At 35.9% G+C, this 19,502-nt stretch overlaps 1 protein-coding gene across 1 annotated transcript in view; it reads right to left on the bottom strand.

Moving 5' to 3' along the window:
• The window catches only part of Hdx (highly divergent homeobox), a 140,730-nt gene that overhangs the window by 103,081 nt on the left and 18,147 nt on the right, over window positions 1–19,502 (bottom strand). Inside the window, exon 2 of the mRNA XM_055597007.1 lies at window positions 17,395–18,501. Coding sequence (XP_055452982.1) covers window positions 17,395–18,501 — 1,107 coding nt within the window. The remainder of the gene's footprint in view (window positions 1–17,394; window positions 18,502–19,502) is intronic.

Here is a 19,502-nt window from a genome sequence, read left to right as displayed (position 1 = left end):
AAAAGAGATGGGGAAGGACACTTCATACTCATCAAGGGAAAATTCCACCAGGAAGACATCACAATCCTGAACATCTATGCCCCAAATACAAGGGCACCCACATTTGTAAAAGAAACATTGATAAAACTTAAACCACACATAGATCCGCACACATTAAGAGTGGGAGACTTCAACACCCCACTCTCAACAAAGGACAGGTCAACAAATCAGAAATTAAACAAGGAAACAATGGCTCTAACAGAGGTCATGAATCAAATGGACCTAACAGACATTTACAGAACCTTACACCCAAACACAAAAGAATTTACCTTCTTCTCAGCACCTCATGAAACCTTCTCCAAAACAGAACATATGGTTGCTCACAAAGTGAACCTCAACAGATACAAGAAGACTGAAATAATCCCTTGTATCCTGTCTGATCACCATGGAATAAAGCTGGACCTCAACAACAACAGAAATAGCAAAAAGCCTATACACACATGGAAACTGAACAACTTACTACTAAATGACAGCTGGGTCAGGGAAGAAATAAAGAAATAAATTAGTCTTCCTAAAATTCAATGAAAATGAAGGCACAACATACCCAATCTTATGGGACACAATGAAAGCAGTGATAAGAGGAAAGTTCATAGCACTAAGTCCCATTAAGAAGAAATTCGAAATATCTCATTCAAGCAACTTCATGGCTCACCTAAAAATCCTAGAAAAAAAAAAAAAAAGAAGAAGCAGACACACCAAAAAGGAGTAGATGGCTGGAAATAATCAAACTCACGGGTGAAATCAATAAATTAGAAACAAATAAAACAATTCAAAGAATCAATGAAACCAAGAGCTGGTTCTTTGAGAAAATCAACAAGATAGACAAACCCTTAGCCAAACTAACTAAAAGGTGGAGAGACACCATCCAAATTAACAAAATCAGAAATGAAAAGACAGACATAACTACAGACACTGAAGAAATCCAAACAATCATTAGGACTTACTTCAAAAGTCTGTATGCCACAAAATTTGAAAATCTAAATGAAATGAAAAATTTTCTGGTTCGATTCCACTTAAACCAAAGCTGAATCAAGACCAGGGAAATCAATTAAATAGTCCTATATCCCCTAAGGAAATAGTGGTCATCAAAAGTATCCCATACAAATAAAGCCCAGGACTAGATGTTTTCAGGGCAGAATTCTACCAGACCTTCAAAGAAGAGCTAACTCCAGTTCTCTTCAAACTATTCCACAAAATAGAAACAGAAGGAACACTACCAAACTCATTGTATTAATCCACAGTCACCTTGGTACCTAAACCTCACAAAAACCCAACAAAGAAAGAGAATTTCAGGCCAGTCTCCCTTATGAACATTGATGCAAAAATACTCAACAAAATACTTGCAAACCGAACACAAGAGCACATCAAAGATATCATCCACTATGACCAAGTAGGCTTCATCCCAAATATGCACAAGTGGTTCAATATACAGAAATCCATTAATATGATCCAACATGTTACCAAACTGAAAGAAAAAAAAAACACATGATAATCACCTTAGATGCTGAAAAAGCATTTGACAAAACCCAAAATCTATTCATGTTTAAAGTGCTGGAGAAATCAGGGATACAAGGCACATATCTAAACATAGTAAAGGCAATATACAGCAAGCCTATAGCTAACATCAAACTAAATGGAGAGAAACTTAAATGAATCCCGCTGAAATCAAGGACAAGGCAAGGCTGCCCACTCTCTCCATATCTCTTCAATATAGTTCTGGAAGTCCTTGCTAGAGAAATAAGAAAATTGAAGGAGATCAAGGGGAGAGAAACTGGAAAGGAAGAAGTCAAATTATCACTATTTGCAGATGATATGATAGTATATGTGAGTGACCTCAAAAATTCTACCAGGGAACTCCTACAGCTGATAAAAACCTACAGCAAAGTGGCTGGATACAAAATTAATTCAAAGAAATTAGTAGCCCTACAGTATACAAAAGATAATAGGGCTGAGAAAGAAATTAGGGAAACAACACTCTTCACAATAACCACAAATGACATTAAGTAACTTGGTGTAACACTAAGCAAGCAATTGAAAGACTTGTAGGAAAAAAATTTCAAGTCTCTGAAGAAAGAATTAGAAGATATCAGAAGATGGAAAGATCTCCCATGCTCATGGCTTGGCAGGATTAACATAGTAAAAATGGCCATCTTACCAAAAGCAATCGAATGATTCAACGCGACTCCCATCAAATTACCAACACAATTCTTTACAGACCTGGAAAGAAAATTTTTCAACTTCATATGGAATAACAAGAAACCGAGAATTGCTAAAACAATCCTCTACAATAAAAGATCTTCGGAGGTATCTCCATCCCTGATCTTAAGTTGTACTCTAGAGCAACAGTTTTAAATACTGCATGGTACTGGCATAGAAACAAAATTGTGTATCAATGGAATCGAATAGAAGACCCAGAAATAAACCCACACACTTATCGATCCCTGATCTTTGCCAAAGATACCAAACCATACAATGGAAAAAACATAGCGTCTTCAATAAATGGTGTTGGTCCAATTGGATGTCTACATGTAGAAAAATACAAATAGATGCATACTTACCACCTTGCACAAAACTAAAGTCCAAGTGGATCAAAGACCTCAACATAAAACCGGACACTTTAAATCGGTTAGAAGAAAAAGTGGGGAAAAGCCTTGAACTCATTGGTACAAGAGACAACTTCCTGAACAGAATACCAACAGCACAGGCTCTAAGAGCAACAATCAATATGTGGGACCTCATGAAACTGAAAAGCTTCTGTAAAGCAAAGGACACTGTCATCAAAACAAACTGAATGCCTACAGATTGGGAAAGAATCTTCACCAACCCTCTATCTGACAGAGGGCTAATATCCAGTATATATAAAGAACTAAAGAAGTTGAAAATCAACAATTCAAGTAATCCAATTAAAAAATGGGGAACAGAGCTTATCAGAGAATTTTCGATAGAGGAAATCAAATGGCAGAGAAACACTTAAAGAAATGCTCAACCTCATTAGCCATCAGGGAAATGCAAATCAATGACCCTAAGTTTTCACCTTGCACCCATCAGAATGGCCAAGATCAAAAACTCAAGTGACAACACATGCTGGAGAGGTTGTGGAGAAAGGGGAACCCTCCTCCACTGCTGGTGAGAATGTAAACTTGTACAACCACTCTGGAAATCAATCTGGCGCTTTCTCAGACAACTAGGAATAGCCCTTCCTCAAGATCCAGTTATACCACTCCTAGGCATATATCCAAAAGAGACTCAAGTACACAATAAGAACATTTGTTCAACCATGTTTGTAGCAGCTTTATTTGCGATAGCCAGAAGCTGGAAACAACCCAGATACCTCTCAACTGAAGAATTGATACAGAAATTGTGGTAAAATTACACAATGGAATATTACTCAGCAATGAAAAATAAGGAAATCATGAAATTTGCAGGTAAATGGTGGAAACTGCAAAGGATCATCCTGAGTGAGCTGTCCCAGAAGTAAAAAGATGCACACGGTATATACTCACTCACATAGACATATAAAATAGGATAAACCTACTAAAGTCTGTAAACCTAAAGAGGGTGAACTCTGGCTAAAATGCTCAATCCCCATCCTGAAAGGCAAAGAGGATGGACATCAGAAGAAGAAAAAAATAGGAAACAAGTTAGGAACCTCCCTCCGAGGGCCTCTGAAAAGTTCTGCCCTGCAGAATATCAAAGAAGATGCTGAGATTTATGGCCAACTGTTTGGCAGGGTGCATGGAACCTTATGAAAGAAGTGGGAAATAGTAAGATCTGGAGATGACAGTAGCGCCACAATGAGAACAACTAAACCAAAAAATCTGAGCACAGGGTTTTTTATCTGAGACTGATACTCCAACCAAATACCATGCATGGAGACAACCTAGAACCCCTGCACAGATGTAGCCCATAGCAGTTCAGTGTACAAGTGGGTTCCATATTAATGGGAACAGGGACTGCCTCTAACATGAACTGATTGGCCTGCTCTTTGATCACCTCCCCCTGAGTGGGGAGCAGCCTTACCAGGCCACAGAGGAAGACAATGCCGTCACTCCTGATGAGATATGATAGACTAAGAACAGAAGGAAGGATAAGAAGACCTCCCCTATCAGCGGACTTTGGGAAGGGCATTCATGGATAAGGGGGAGGGAAGGTGTGATTGGGAGGGGGGAGAGTGGGGTTATGGGGGGATACAAAGTGAATAAAGTGTAATTAATAAAAATTAAAATTAAAAAATTATGACAATGAACACTGAATAAAACATTAAATATAATTTACTTTTAAAAAAGAAAATATGTGAAAAATAACATTATTTAAAAATATTAATGCTCTGTGGATTAACCAGAAAGAACTTTTAAAATAACACATCATCTGAAAACAAGAGATGACACTATAAATGAAATATATTACTCTTATTTACTTGAGCACTCAGTACTTACTAAGATAAATAATACAGTCATCTTCTTAATATGAACCTTAGAAATTGAGAAAAAAATCACTGAAGCACTACTCCTCTGTGTCCTCATTAGATACCTATCTTCCTATGCTCTCAACCTTTTATCACAGAAGGTAAAATGCAGATATTAAAAGACCACTGATCTAATGGATGATGCCTTTATATAAATAATGCAAGACTGTTAAAGGTAGCAGAGGTGAATATTTTTTAATTTATAACCATTATTATTTATTTATTATTATTACTTATTACAATTCATTCACTTTGTATTCTGCATATATTTCCTCCTCTTCTCCTCCCAGTCTGACCTACACTCCCTCTTTTCTGCCTATGCCCCTCCCCTAGTCAACCGATAGGGGAGGACCTCCTCTGCTTCTATCTGAACCTAACCTATCAGGTCTCATCAGGACTGGCTGCATCATATTCCACTGTGGCACAAGGGTGAATTTTTAAGTTATATCATCTATACATCAAGATTCTCTAGATTAAAAAATATTCAGCAAAATCTGTTCTTATTGAGTAACAGTCCAGTGTTTAGTGTTGATTATAAAGTTCTGCAATGTTGCAGTCATGAACAGATAGACACATCCTCTGCAGTATACAAGTATTTCATATCTCAGCAAACTTGTTAATGCTGTCTCCAAATGTTGTGAGCTTGTTACTTTTAGAAATGGAACAAAGTAATGATCAGAGCTAAGAATATACTTACTTCAATTCTCTGTGTAACAGACATGTGAACTTGACTTAAGATAAGTTAAAGCATTTTTGCTCAAAGTAAAATATTTTCATTCTATGTGTAATAAAATAGTGATTAGCTGAATGTTGAAGATTATGACAGAGTATGAATTGACTTTTTGCTTTAAAAATAAGTATGGTAATTCTATTAAAATAATCACATCATATGCTCCATATAAATAAAGATACCCAATTAGTTTGAGCTATCACCTCACAGATTCCTATTAGTAAGAATAATTCAAAAGTAGCCACACAGAACCTCTAGAAAACAAGTATGGCATACCAAAGAATTATGGATAAAACAGAATCTTAAATAATCAACTGCTAAAATGTTGGATAATTCTAAAATTTTATATTCAACTGACATCTACTGCAATGTATTCTTTAATTCCTTACATTTCAAGCACAATCCAAACAGCTAGCCAGAATAGCTAGATTGCAAAACAAACAAAATATCAACAACAACAACATGACTGATACAACAGATAAACATTCCTTTAACTTTGGGGAGTCTTTTTTGGTGTAATATTGAAAACAGGAGTCTCACTTACTAGAACCTATAAAACACCTCCAATGAAATGAAAAATAAGTATTACTTTTACACATAAACAACATGGTTTAGAAAATTATGAAATGAATCTATAAAGAGTCAGAGTGGATCTAACAAATATTTCAGAACTTACACAGCCAAATGAGTGCTCTGTATTTCAAACTAGAAAATTTAGCATAATATAAAATCATTACAATAATATTGTCATTGTTGAAAGTATTTGGGAAACTTAGAAATGTCAGTTCACGCCTCTTCCAGAGATTCTGTCTCATTATTTCACACACCTTTTACTGTAACAAAAAAATACACCCTAGATTAAACATTCATGCTATTCACTAAATGTGGTTCAGAATGAACTCCAAAATAAAATCTTAGTGATGATTTGTCATCACTAAAAGCATGTAAAAGAATCCCACTGGTTCTTAAAACAATTGTAAAAGGCTTCAAAAACTTTTTGACAAATTGAACATTATTAAAATAAGTAGATATAACTTTTCAAGATATCTAATTTAAATTCTATACAAATGTCTATCAGGTATCTCTACTACATGAAATGACATTTTAGTTGTTACAGGAAATAAAAAGATAGGTAAAACCTAATTTTCTGGAAAGCAAGCACTATGATTTGAAAGGAAGAGACAAGACAGGTACATGGAAGATTTGAATACAAAGAAAACTATATTAAGAATTATAATGGATACCTAATAAATAAAGAAATAGGAGTTTAAAGTATGGCCAAATTATATTCACTTGTTGATTGATATCTCAGTTGAATCTTTAAAAGTGAGTAGAATTTTTTAGACATATAAAAGAGACATTCTAGAAAAAAAGGACTAGTGTCACTACTTTGGTGGCATAAAAGGATAGCTGTATCTGAGGACATGTCAGTTCGACTAGTACTACAATGGTAAGCTGAAATCACTTTGACAGTGAGGAATGCCATATACACTTCAACCTCACTCTGAAGAAAATATAGAACTTGAAATGTCTGTGATACACCTGTTATGTGACAGAACTGTATTTTTATATATTAGGAAGTTTAATATGCCTGTGCATGTATAAGAAGTACAGAAACTTTTATATGAATTTGTGCAAGAGGAAATCAAGGCTTGAAATTAAGATAGAGGAAATAGGGAAGAAGATAAATGCAAAAAATACATACATTCCAAGACAAATCTTATATTTGTGAGAGAAAATAATTGGATACTTGGGAGATGACAATGGCTCTTTTTAAATAACCATCATAAAGCTACTTCCTAGACAGGCCAGCCTACTTAATCCAACTAAGAATTACAAGTTTAATACAAGGAAGTACCTTCTGTTGGATTTGTGTGTCTTATGGCAAAGAATGAATATTTTAAAAAAACAAACAATTGTTTGCATGCAAATTATAACTACATTGTATGTATAGATGAGCATAGTGAATCTAAATGTAATATGATTTTCCATGTAAAATAATGTTTATTTGGAACAAATGATGTATATCAATATATTAATTATACATTAGATACTAATTTTCATGGGTGTACATTCGTAAGAAGTTATGTATATGTTTACATTTTATGGATTAATTAAGGGACTTTTAAAAATTATTTTGTAAAATCATTTTAATTTTAATTTTTGTTTTCTTTTAGGGAATTTAGATCCTATAAAACGTCAAACAGGAATCACATGGCAAAAGCATTAACTTGATTCTAAAAGTAATTTAGTTATTCCGTTAGTGTTTTATCCACTTGACCTAGGCTAGTCGTCTGAGAAGAAGAAAGTTGAATTGAGAAAATGTCTCCAAAAGTTTGTCCTGTGGGCAAGATTATGTACATTTTCTTGATTAAGGTTGGGATGAGAGAACTCAGGTCATCACTGTGGGTGGTGCCACTCCTGGGCATAGGTTTCTGGGTTATATAAGAAAGCAAACCATCAAGAGCAACTTAGTAAGCAACATTCCTCCATGGTTTCTGCTTCAGTTCTTGCCTCGAAATTCCAGCTTTTGTTCCCTGGTCCCAATTCCCTCAAGAATGATCTTTGGATCAAAGGTTTTGTCAGTGGGTTGTTTTTCTCCTCCTTCTACTAGTCCTACCTGGCTAAGAAGTGGTCACTTCAGTCTTCATAAACCCCCCTTGTTAGGAGTCTCAGCTAGAGTCACACCCGTGTCCTCCCAGGAGCCTATCTTGTTGCAGGCTTCCAGTTTGAAAAAGATATGTTTCCCTTCTTGTTCCTAGCCCTCTTACCTCCACCACCCCATTCTCCCCACATCTGATTCCCACCCTTGTTTCCCTCCCCATTCCATCTCCTGCCCAATTCCCTCTCTTCATCTACTTCTGCTGTCTATTCTATTTTTCCTTCTCAGTAGGCCCTCGTTATTACTTAGCTCCTTTGGGTCTATGGATTGTAGTATGCTTATCCTGTTCTAAAGGTCTGATATCCACTTATAAGTGAATAGACACCATGTGTATCTTTCTGGGTCTGAGTTACCTCACTTAGGATTATCTTTTCTAGTTCCATTCATTTGCTTAAAATTTTCATGATTTCTTTGTTTTTAATAACTAAGTAGTATTTCATTGTATAAATGTACCACAAAAGAACAAGGATTGAGGGAAAGTTCAACCAATAATTGGAACAATCTGAGAGCCACCCTACTGTAGAGAACCATCCTCTGATACTGATAATGATACTCTGCTATGCTTGTAGACAGGAGACTAACTTGACTGTATTTTGAAAGGCTCCAGCCAGCAATGGATCTGGGTAGATGCTGGGACTTGCAGCCAAGCATGGGGCAGAAATCCAGGGATCCTGTGAAAGTGTTAGGGGAAAGATGGAAGGACCTGCAGTGGACAGGAACCTCACAAGAAGATCAACCCAGTCCCATGGGGGTTTTCAGAGACTGAGACATCAACTAAGGAACATGTATGATCTGGACTTAGACACCCTGAACACATGTAGCCAATGGGTGGCTTGGTCTTCATATAGGGTGCCTGTAGAGTGGAGGTGAGGGTTGTTTCTAACGTGGACACTATTGCCTGTTTTTGGATAACTATTCTCAGCAGGGCTGCCTTGGCTGACATCAGGGGATAAAGATATGCTCAGTCCTGATGTGACTTGACATGCTGGGGAAAGTTGATGAGAGGGAGGGGACTCTCTTTTCCTTGGGAAAGGGAGAAGGGAAACGGGAAATGGGGACTGGGAGGAAAAGAGGGAGTGGGCACCCTTGAGATGTAAAATAAAATTTTAAAAAGAAAATAAAAATAAATAGAAAAAGAGTGGATTGAGATGGGGACATGTAAGCTAAATAAAACTTTTCTTCCCCAAGATGCTTTGGTAATGGTTTTTTATGATGGGGTATTACTGTGACAGACCTGAAATTCTTGGGACGATTGTGATGTATTTTCTGACAGTGGGCTGGAAAAATCATTGATTACTCAGAGCTTAATGATCTGTTCTGTGGTAACTTAAAAGATAGTGCTGAAAAAGATGCAGAGAATGGAAGCCTGGCTGGGTTAAGTGTTAGAATGAAATTTTGAAAACCCTGCAAAGACTTTATCCAGGCAATACAAATGATAATTTTGAATTGCAAACACATAGGTTTAGTCAATTGTAAATTAGTTATGATTAACAAGAGACCAACACCACTATAGTGAAACATTTGCTTTACTGGGACAATTCAGCTGGCTGGCTTGGGATGAGAGATCAGTTATGATTAATTAAAAATAAAGCAGCATCATTGAAGCAAAGGATTCAGGGTGGTGTTCTCTCAGGTTCCACATACAGAAGCTGTGGTCCAGAGGGGGACAAGGTGTGTCTCATGTTGGCAGCCAAACTCAGTAACGTTCATGAATCTCCCACATGTTACTGGCTTTGAAAACATGAGGGAGTTCTGGAAAGCACTTAGCTTTGGCACTATGAAAGATGAGGAGAAGTCATTGATAAAGGTAAACCCTTAGTTGTAGTGGAAACCCCAGTACTGAAGAGATTAGGAAAAAAGACTGAAGATTGTTACCAAATAATAGTGTTGGAGTTCCTAAAGAAAAGCTGGGAGTTCATTTGTCAAGGTGCAGCAAGTGGAGACTGAAGCATTTTCGAGATGCCAGTGCCATGGGATGACCACCAAGGATAGCAGCAGCTGTAGAATGGTGCCAACTTGAGCCTCTCAAATGAGCTATGTGTGTTGTGGATAGCAGGACTGGAGAAGTGGAGCTGTCCAGGTTCTGTGGAGCACAGATCTGGAGATAATTCTAGAAGAAGGACATTCAACTACAATATTTGATTTGCACTTATGGATGTTCATTTTGCTTTACTTTGATTGCGACTATGCACTTGTTCTTCTTTCTTGGAGTAAAGAAAGTATTTAGATTGTTTTCTTATTTCATGAGAACCGATAGTTAAGTGACCTTGAACATTTTACACAGTTTGAAACTTTAAAGAAACACCAAAATTCGGCTTTTAAATTGTTAAAATTTTTGAAGACTGTGGAACTTTTAAAGTTATATTATGTTTTATACTGTACTATTAATTGTAACATGACATTTTGGAAACAAAAGTAAAGAAAGGATTATAGTTTAATAGTGAACTTTTTTGTGTCATGTTGATAAGGAGTCAGTTGTGTTTTGTCAACTTGACACAAACAATAGTGATCTGAGAAGAGAGAACCTCAAATGAGAAAAATGTTTCCCTAAGATTGGATGGCAGGCAAGCCTGTAGGGCATTTTCTTGATAATTCATCATCATTATTGTTATTTATTAAAATTTATTCACTTTGTATCCAGTCTGTAGACCCCTCCCTCATCTCCTCCCAATCCCACTCTCCCTCCCTCTTCTCCACCTATGTCCCTCCCCTAGTCCACTTATAGGGGAGGTCCTCCTCCCCTACTATCTGACCCTAGTGTATCAGGTCTCATCATGACTGTCTGGATCCTCTTTCTCTGTGGCCTAATAAGGCCACCTTGCCAACGGAAAGTAATCAAAGAGCAGGCAACCAAATTCATGCCAGTTACTGCCCCTGCTCACCTTACTAGGGAACTGACATGAAGACTGAGCTGCTCATGGGCTACATCTGATCCCAGGGGGTCTAGGTCTTCTCCATACATGGTCCTTGGTTGATTCATCAGTCTCTGCAAGAACCCCTAGGCCCAGATATCTGTTGGTCTCCTTGTTTAATTTTTGATGGGGGTAATTCATTGTGGATGATACCATCAATTGGCAGATGGTCCTGCGGTATTATGCCAAGGTGGATGATATTCATGGAAAGTCTCCCCTTTTCTGAGGAGAAATGGGGAAGGTGAGGTGAGAGGAAGGGACTTCGAGGAGAGGAGGGAGGGGAAGCTCAGATTCAGAAGTAAGTTTAATTAATTAATTAAACAAAAGTGAACACAAAGTTTAGCCTCTGGGAGTAGTGATTACCCAGTGTTAATACTGACTGCTGTACCCAAGTGCTCTGTATCTAAGATCTCTAATGTCCTTCAAATATTTAAAAGTTTAATGGAATGAAAATTGTGGATACCTTTTTTTTTTTTCATTAATTGCCATTCTATGCATATAACCTGTTTGGCCTGTGAAAAAGAAAGAAAAAGAAAAAGAAAGAAAGAGAGAGAGAGAGAGAGAGAGAGAGAGAGAGAGAGAGAGGAAGGAAGGAAGGAAGGAAGGAAGGAAGGAAGGAAGGAAGGAAGGAAGGAAGGAAAGAAATGAACAAGTCAGGAGGAGCAAGCCAGTAAGCAGCATTCCTCCACGGTCTCTGCTTCTGTTTCTGCATCTAGCTGGAATTGCTTACCTGACTTTCCTTAGTGATGGATTGTGGTGTGGAAGTGTAAGCCAAATAAACTATTCCCCAAGGTGCTTTGGGTCATGGTCTGTCTCACAGCAATAGAAACCTTACTATGACATTTGTAAAGAATTCTGCACACATGATGGATCCCTATTTTTAAAATTTCAAATCATTTTATGAGTACACAGAAACTACAACCTGAAATATGTTTCATTTTATATGAGTTAGGAAAATTGAATTTTTATTAATTAGCATTTCATTAAATTCAATTTGATTAACTGAAATTAGGCAATAAATGTCTTTCAAAAGTAAGAAATTCATAAATCAATGTTTTAGCTTCCTTTCAATTGTTCTGGTATTAGCTGAGCACTAATGCCTGCTAATCAAAATGCTTAATTGGCAGAGTTCCCTAGAGTTTTTATTTATTTATTTATTTTTAAGACTTTTGAGGTGTATAATATAAGAATACTGCTGGGCGTGTGATAGGAAGTCAATAAATACTTTCTAATTAATTGAATTGATTATAGCCTTTATTGCTCACTTGCTATTACTTTATGAAATTCAACAAAAGCTAAGCATGACAATATGCAAAAACTCTTTTATAGAGTTTATGTGGGGTATGAGAGGAAATTGTTTCTGGTTGAAAAGAACATTTTACTTTTAGAAAGATTTTATGTATATTTTTAATCAACTCAAAAAGTAACAGGTTTCCATAAGGCATTTTATATGTATTACATTTTTTTGATTGCTTAATTCTTTCCTAATGCCTTTCCTACCCAATGCTTCCTCACCTTCCTAACCACCCTTTCCCTTGAATACTATTTTACTCTCAGTTTTCCCCTTTCATTTTATTCTATTATCTTCCTCACTCCCTTCCTTAACGCCCCAAGTTTTCCCCAGTCTCATGAGGTCCTTCCTAACTTCTTAGTTTAACCAATATTTATGCCCTTCTCTATGCACATATTTAACAGTGAGAGGTAAAGAAATACAAATGAGAAAAACATTAGGTATTTGATTTTTTGAGCATTTTTTGCTTCCAGTTGCCTGGAAGCAAAGGATAAATGATGTCTTGATACATAACTGTTTTCCACTCTTCTCCCTACTAAGACTTTATCAAGGCTCTAAGATGTAGATTAGCTTTACAAATTACTTTTTTAAAATTTATTTTTAATTAATTACTGTTTATTCACTTTGTACCCCAGCTGTAGCTCCCTCTCCCATCCCTTCCCAATCTCGCCCTACAAGTTCCTTTTTTAAATATTATCATTTCTAGATAAGCAACTATTAGGCATACAAATTTTTTTTCATTAAGTTTAACTTTTCATTAAGTTTTTTTTTTGTTTGTTTGTTTTTTTAAGAATGATGTTTAGGTAAGTTTATGAGCAGACCAAAATTCTTGCAATTCACAATCAAGATGCTTTTTAGAGTTTATTTGTACATAATTCTAGTAGTTAAATTTTATGAGCTACAAAAATAAAGATCAAGAAAATTGGAATTCTAAGATGTGTAAATGAAATTAGAAAAGGTCCTCATATATAACATAGAAACCCAAATTTTATTTACAATTTGTGACATACTGGTTGCAAAATAATGCAAAGTTATAAGTAAAATGATATAAATTTTTATCTGGAGTGATTATTTTCTAATTCAAAGGCACTGGGCAGTATATAATTACAAATTTAAAATTAAACCCTCCATAATATTTCATTAACTAATTTTGCTCACATAAAAATAGATTTGAGAAAATATAAATGCTCATTACCAATTTCAGAAAAGATACCTGCCAAATGTTAGCATTAAGTGTTGAATACCTTACTATAACTGAAATGAAGTTATTTTATAACCTGGCTAGTAACACATCAGCACTCCAGGCAGCAATAGAAGATCCATTTTTGTTAGTAAATTACCATCTTTAGTAAGCAGTACTAGTGTTTTTACCACAATCTTCCCTTTGCACACAGCTCTTTGTTGAAGCCAAATACAGAAGCTTTGTTTTGTTTTGTGTTAAACACCAAAGCTGTTTTCTGCACTAACCTTAGGTGCTTGAATGTGGTAACTCTGTAGTTTGGAAAAAAAAGAAAAGAAAAGAAAAACAAAACAAAACAAAACCCCAGACTGGTTAGTAACAATAAGAACTAGGAAGCTCTAGACACTTGTTCTATCAGGACAATAGTTAATAAACAACTAGTTGCATAGAGGTGAGAGCACATAAGCAGAACTTGGGAATCTGAGGCAGGAGGATTACAAGACTGAATCAAGCCTATATAGGTAGTTCCAAGAAGCAAAGACTATATGTTGGGTCCCTATGTCAAAACAAACAGATGATAATAATAATAATAATAATAATAATAATAATAATAATAATAATAATGTAGTGAAAGACTAAAACAGCATCGTAGAAGCTCTGAAAACCTGTCAAAACCTACAGCAACTAAGCAAATGACTAAGAAAATGCCATGGTGAAAGTGGTTGTAAAATGTATGACATTTTTACTGACCATTATTAGAACTGGTTTTCAGTGTGACATGACATGACTTGAAGACAGTTGTGGCTCAATTCCTAGTCTTTTCTGTGATCAAGAAGCAGACATAATTTAATTGATTTTTTTTCATTATTGTAATATGTCTGGGGCTGTCTGAAGGATTGGTCTCTTTCTCTATGAATTGGAAGTTCAGATATCCTAAAGTGGTACAAGCAAGCTCTCAGACTAGAGGAAATGGTAGGAAAGAGTTGGCAATGGCTGTGAAAGTTTTAAGGAGAATGCTGGTCCACAAAAAGGTAGAGAGAGATATTAGTGATTGAGGATTACAAAAATGGCTCCTCAAGAAGAGTGAGACTCAGACAAATTAAACAACTTTAACATAGCCTTTAAAACAGAGGACTTGGAAAATATGCATAAGGACTTAGAGAAAACCTATGAAGGGACTAAAAGACCAAAACTTTATACAAAAACTAGAAAGTTTATTCTTCCTCAAATTATCAATGTAAAAGACATAGTATATGCAAAGAAACAGGACACTAGTGTCTATTCAATGAAAGAAAAGAAATTTAAGAAACTATTCCAAGAGAAGCTGCATACATTGGGTTCATTAACAAAAAGGTTTAACATGTTTGTAGCAGCTTTATTTGTAATACCCAGAACTTGGAAACAACCCAGATGTCCATCAACGAAGGAATGGATACAGAAATTGTGGTACATTTACACAATGGAATACTACACAACAATTAAAAACAAGGAAATCATGGAATTTGCAGGCAAATGGTGGGACCTAGAAAAGATCATCCTGAGTGAGCTATTCCAGAAGGAGAAAGACACACATGGTATACACTCACTTATATAGACCTATAAGATACGATAAACATACTGAAATATATATACCTAAAGAATATAAACAAGAAAGAGGACCCTGGGTATGATGATCAATCCTCACTTAGAAAGACAAATGAGATGGACATTGGATGTAGGAGAAAACAAGTAACAGGACAGGAGCCTACCATAGAGGGCCTCTGAAAAACTCTACTTAGCAGTATATCAAAGCAGAGTGCAGGGAATCATATGAAAGAAGGAGGAGTTAGTATGACGTTTAAAGGATAGGAGCTCCACAAGGACCGAATATATATGGGCACAGGTTTTTTTTCTGAGATTGTTTCTCCAACCAAGGACCATGTATGTATATAACCTAAAACCTCTGCTTGGATGTAGCCCATGGTAGCTCAGTATCCAAGTGGGTACCCTAATAAGGGGAACAAAACCTATTTCTGACATGAACTCAATGACTGGCTCTTTGACCTCCCCCCACCCCCAGGGAGGAGCAGCCCTGCTAGGTCACAGAAGAGGACTTTGCAGCCAGTCCTGAAGATACCTGATACACCAGGGTCAGATGAATGGGGAGGAGGTCCTCCTCTATCAGTGGACTTCAAAAGGGGCAGGGAGGAGAGGAAGGAGGGAGAATGGAATTGGGAGGGAATGAGGGAGCAGGATACAGATGGGATACAAAGCTAATAAACTGTAAGTAATTAAAAAAATAAAAAAAAATTTAAGAAATAGTTTTCGGATTTTATTCAGACTTCATGATACTGAAAAAGCAAAAAGAAACAAATAAAAAACAAAAACTTCTGGTAGATATACAAAACAGAAAAAGAACAAAAGCGTATTATTAACCAAAAATTAAAAATTACAAATGAAGGCATCAAGACAGGAATAAAAGAAAAAAAACTTTAAACTAACATATCAGAATAGTCCTTTTTTTGTCAATAATTACTTTAAGTGTAAATGGATTTTATTCTTTAGCCAAAGTATAGAGTGGCTAAATGGAGAAAAAAAAAACAGGATTCAACTGTCCTCTGCCTACAATATATTTATTTTAGATTCAAGGGCATCTATAGTCTGCAATTAAAGGTATGGAAAAATATACTCTATACAAGTAATAAATAAAAGAGTTCCGGTGAATTTACATTTAATATAAATTAGTTTATATGAAAGATAAGGCCTAATTATGTAGCCCTTCAACCAATAGTAAACATTATTATTATAATTAATAACACTGTGTAGGAATGTCTGCATATGCCTGTAATTATGACACACACAGGAGGCAGAGACAAGAGAGTAACAAGAGGCCAGTCTTGTCTACATAGACAATTCTGGCCTGTCAGAACTATGTATCAAGTCCTGGTGATGAATAAAAACAAATTAACTAATCAACTAATAAACAAACAGAAAGAATAAAAATGAAGATGTGTAAAGTGAAGAGGATATTAATGGTACAATTCAATATTACATTAAGTATGCTTTACGGCAACAAACAAACAGAAAAGTGAATTAATTTTCAGAAAAAAAACTAGTAATGATGATGTCCAAATTCCTCATTGTTATGGGCAGATCTCAGAAAGAGTACTTCCAGTACTACATCAATGTTTTTTAATTTTTCTTCCCTGATCCTTACTGTCTCTGTCTTTGTTTTGAGACAGAAACTCACTATGTGGCCCAGGCTGGCCTAGAACTTGTGATGTATATTAGAATGACCAGGCGCTTGTGGTGATTACTGATATATACCACTACAACCAGCCATTGCTTCCCATTTTGAGTTATAAAATGTAAGGTAGAGAGAGTTAAGAGAAATGGTCTGTTATATTGGGGATATGGTGGGAGCTATTTCCCTCAGTATTGTGGTTGAACAGATAATGATGTCTAGCCAGTAGCAAGGATACATAGTCAACATCCATACCCTCTTAATCAAATTCTTAAAACCTTATTTTTATGGGAGAAGATCTTAAGAACTTCATAGTTAAAGAGAGTATTTGAATACGTAAAACAGCAAAGAAAAAATCCTGTTTGGTTTCTAGGTCTACTGTTTATTTAAAATCTTACTCTGGATATATCTTTCCCCAATGACTGCCATACAAAATATTATCTGATTAATAGTCAATTTAACATTTTAATCACACATCTTCTTTTAGACAAATCAGTTGGCTAAACTGCCTCAAGCTCTCAGTTCTCAGCTATTAACATCTAGAGGGCAGACTGACTTGGGTGGATAACCAATTTAATCTTATTTTAGATGTGGGAAATGCTATATTCCTATAAAGGTACCATTTCTTAACAAAACTTTTTAATGTCAGAAGTAAGGTGTTATTAAATGTCTATATTCCTTTTTATTTTTTAAAGACCTCAGCATTTTTAAACATGATAAAGAAAACACAACATTCTTCATGGTGTTGAGTGCAATCCACCATTTTCAAATAAAAGTCTCAAATTACTTCAAAATATGCCTGTGACCTAGGCAGTAATATAACTGTACACAAATGTCATTTTTAAAACAAACATGCCTATAAAAATCTACGTAAAATAAATTTATACCTTACCTGGTAATTGTTTTGGTTTTGTGATAACCTCAATTGGTTTGATGATACAAAATGTGGAGAACAATTACTCCGTGATGGATTAGTATTACTGTACATACTAGATGCTGTATGCAATGAGGTCCGTGGTGTCAAATGGTAGTCTCTATTTTGATACAGTACATTGTCTGACAAATCTCTAATATTCACCATTTGTGAATTTGGTAGGTTTCTTCCTGGTCTATGCAAAGTTGTACTTTGGTTCTCAGCTTGAAGGGAATTGCCACTTTCATAAAGCCTTGAGTAGCTTGTTATCTGTGCTCCCATTGATGCCAGCTCTTCTTCTCTGGCATATTCATCTTCTGCATCTCCAGTCTCCATTGCAATGGACAAACAAGTTCCTTCTGCTGAGCCAGGCTTCTTTGTGTTATTTCCTCCCAGAATTCTCTGAGGGTAATCACTGACTGCCAATGAAAACACTTCACGAATTTCCAAGTTTTGTGTTCTACAGTAAGGGTCTCTAATGGTTGGCTTTTGTGCACATAAGTTATGTGATGCCAGACTTGCATGTTCAGGTTTGTATGACCTTTGAATACCAACTGGTTCAATTTTGCAAGGTTGGTGGCACACAGATGGCTTTTGAGGTACTGTCATTTCAGAAGCTTGCACCGGAGAACTTCCATAGGTTTTCTTTGTGTGATTGTACACTGAGTTTCCAGCATTTAGTACACTTGTCTGTCTTGACAAAATAATTGTCTTTTCCCCTAGGAGCACAGAAGCATTTTTGCAGTGTGCTACTTGTCTTTGAACAGGAATGTGCAATTGAAATTCAGTGTCATTTTTAGTGGCTGGTTTCTGAATAGGAATTTTATGTACTTCTGTAATTTGTGTATTTGTATGCTTTGTTGTCCCTTGCTTATTTGATGAGTTTGCTGGACTGTATATACCAGTTACAATGACATCATTATTGGCAGAAGTCCAAGAAGATTGCTGGCTTGAAGGCCTGGCAATATTAACAACATTTCTGACAGTAATGTCTGGAACTGCCAATGAGGTAGCAGAAATAGTTCCTGCTGTTCCTGATTCAGAGTTCTTACTACTCATTTTTCTCCGCTTATTGCCAACCCACGTCTGAAAGGATAAAAAACAAAACAACAAAAAAATGGCAATATGAAGAAGTCAGCATCAAACTTAGAAAAACCCATTTCTAAGTAATAAGTTGTATTTGTGTCATAGAAACAACGCCTACACATGGGCAAAAAAAATCCAATAAAAGACAAAAGAAACCGAAGTATAAGAGCAAACATGATTAAGGACTCAAAAAATACATGAAAACTTAGTAAGAACATATTACTTCTCCTCTCTGTCATAAGATCCATCCAATTAGTATGTACTAAGAATTGCAAAAAAAAATGTTTAAGAATTCTAAAATTGCTTATATCTTTTGACCTATTAACTAATTTTTTAGGAATGTATCTTAAAATGTAAATATAGTTTGATCAGTAATAACTCTCTGCTTTTACCCCTGTCCACAGCAAAAAAGAGTTTTTCTAACCAAAGATGAAAGAAACACTAATCTGATTATAAACATAGCTATCTAGACAGCAATTTGATGAGGGCCTAGTGTCCATTTTGTAAAATAATAAGCCCTAAACTTCCCCACTAGGGCTGATGACTTCCCCAGCCATGGGGTTTTGACAAGGTTTACATTGCCAGCATAGATTCTTTCCTGAAGAACTGGACTCACATAATCAGAGTAGTTGGTTACCTAATTAACTGACTTTAGCCCCTCCCTTACTCCCCAAATATAAGCAGATAATAATAGCTATAGGGAGGGCATACAAGGTTCCAAAATCCCTGAGGATGTATAGGCAATTAATAGCTTCTGAGGTAAGAAAAACTTTAGTGGGATAGCTTCTAGTAATGAATCCATGATCCTGTAGCTAATTCCTTACTGAGTACCCGGAAAACAGCCCTAATACAAAGTACAGTCATCAAAAATAGATACAAAAAGAGACAGAGACACACAGGAAGAAATTGAAAAGGGGCAGCAAAGTAGAAATATGACTAGGTGGAAATAGGAAAGGGATTGTCAGGGATGGGAGGTAAACTGTAAATAGTAATGGGAAGTG

The sequence above is a fragment of the Psammomys obesus genome, unplaced genomic scaffold (assembly GCF_907164565.1).
Source record: "Psammomys obesus unplaced genomic scaffold, mPsaObe1.curated_primary_1811, whole genome shotgun sequence".
NCBI classification, from domain to species: Eukaryota; Metazoa; Chordata; class Mammalia; order Rodentia; family Muridae; genus Psammomys; species Psammomys obesus.
The sequence above is the reverse complement of the archived record's forward strand: the minus strand, read 5'-3'. Positions and strand labels throughout refer to the sequence as shown.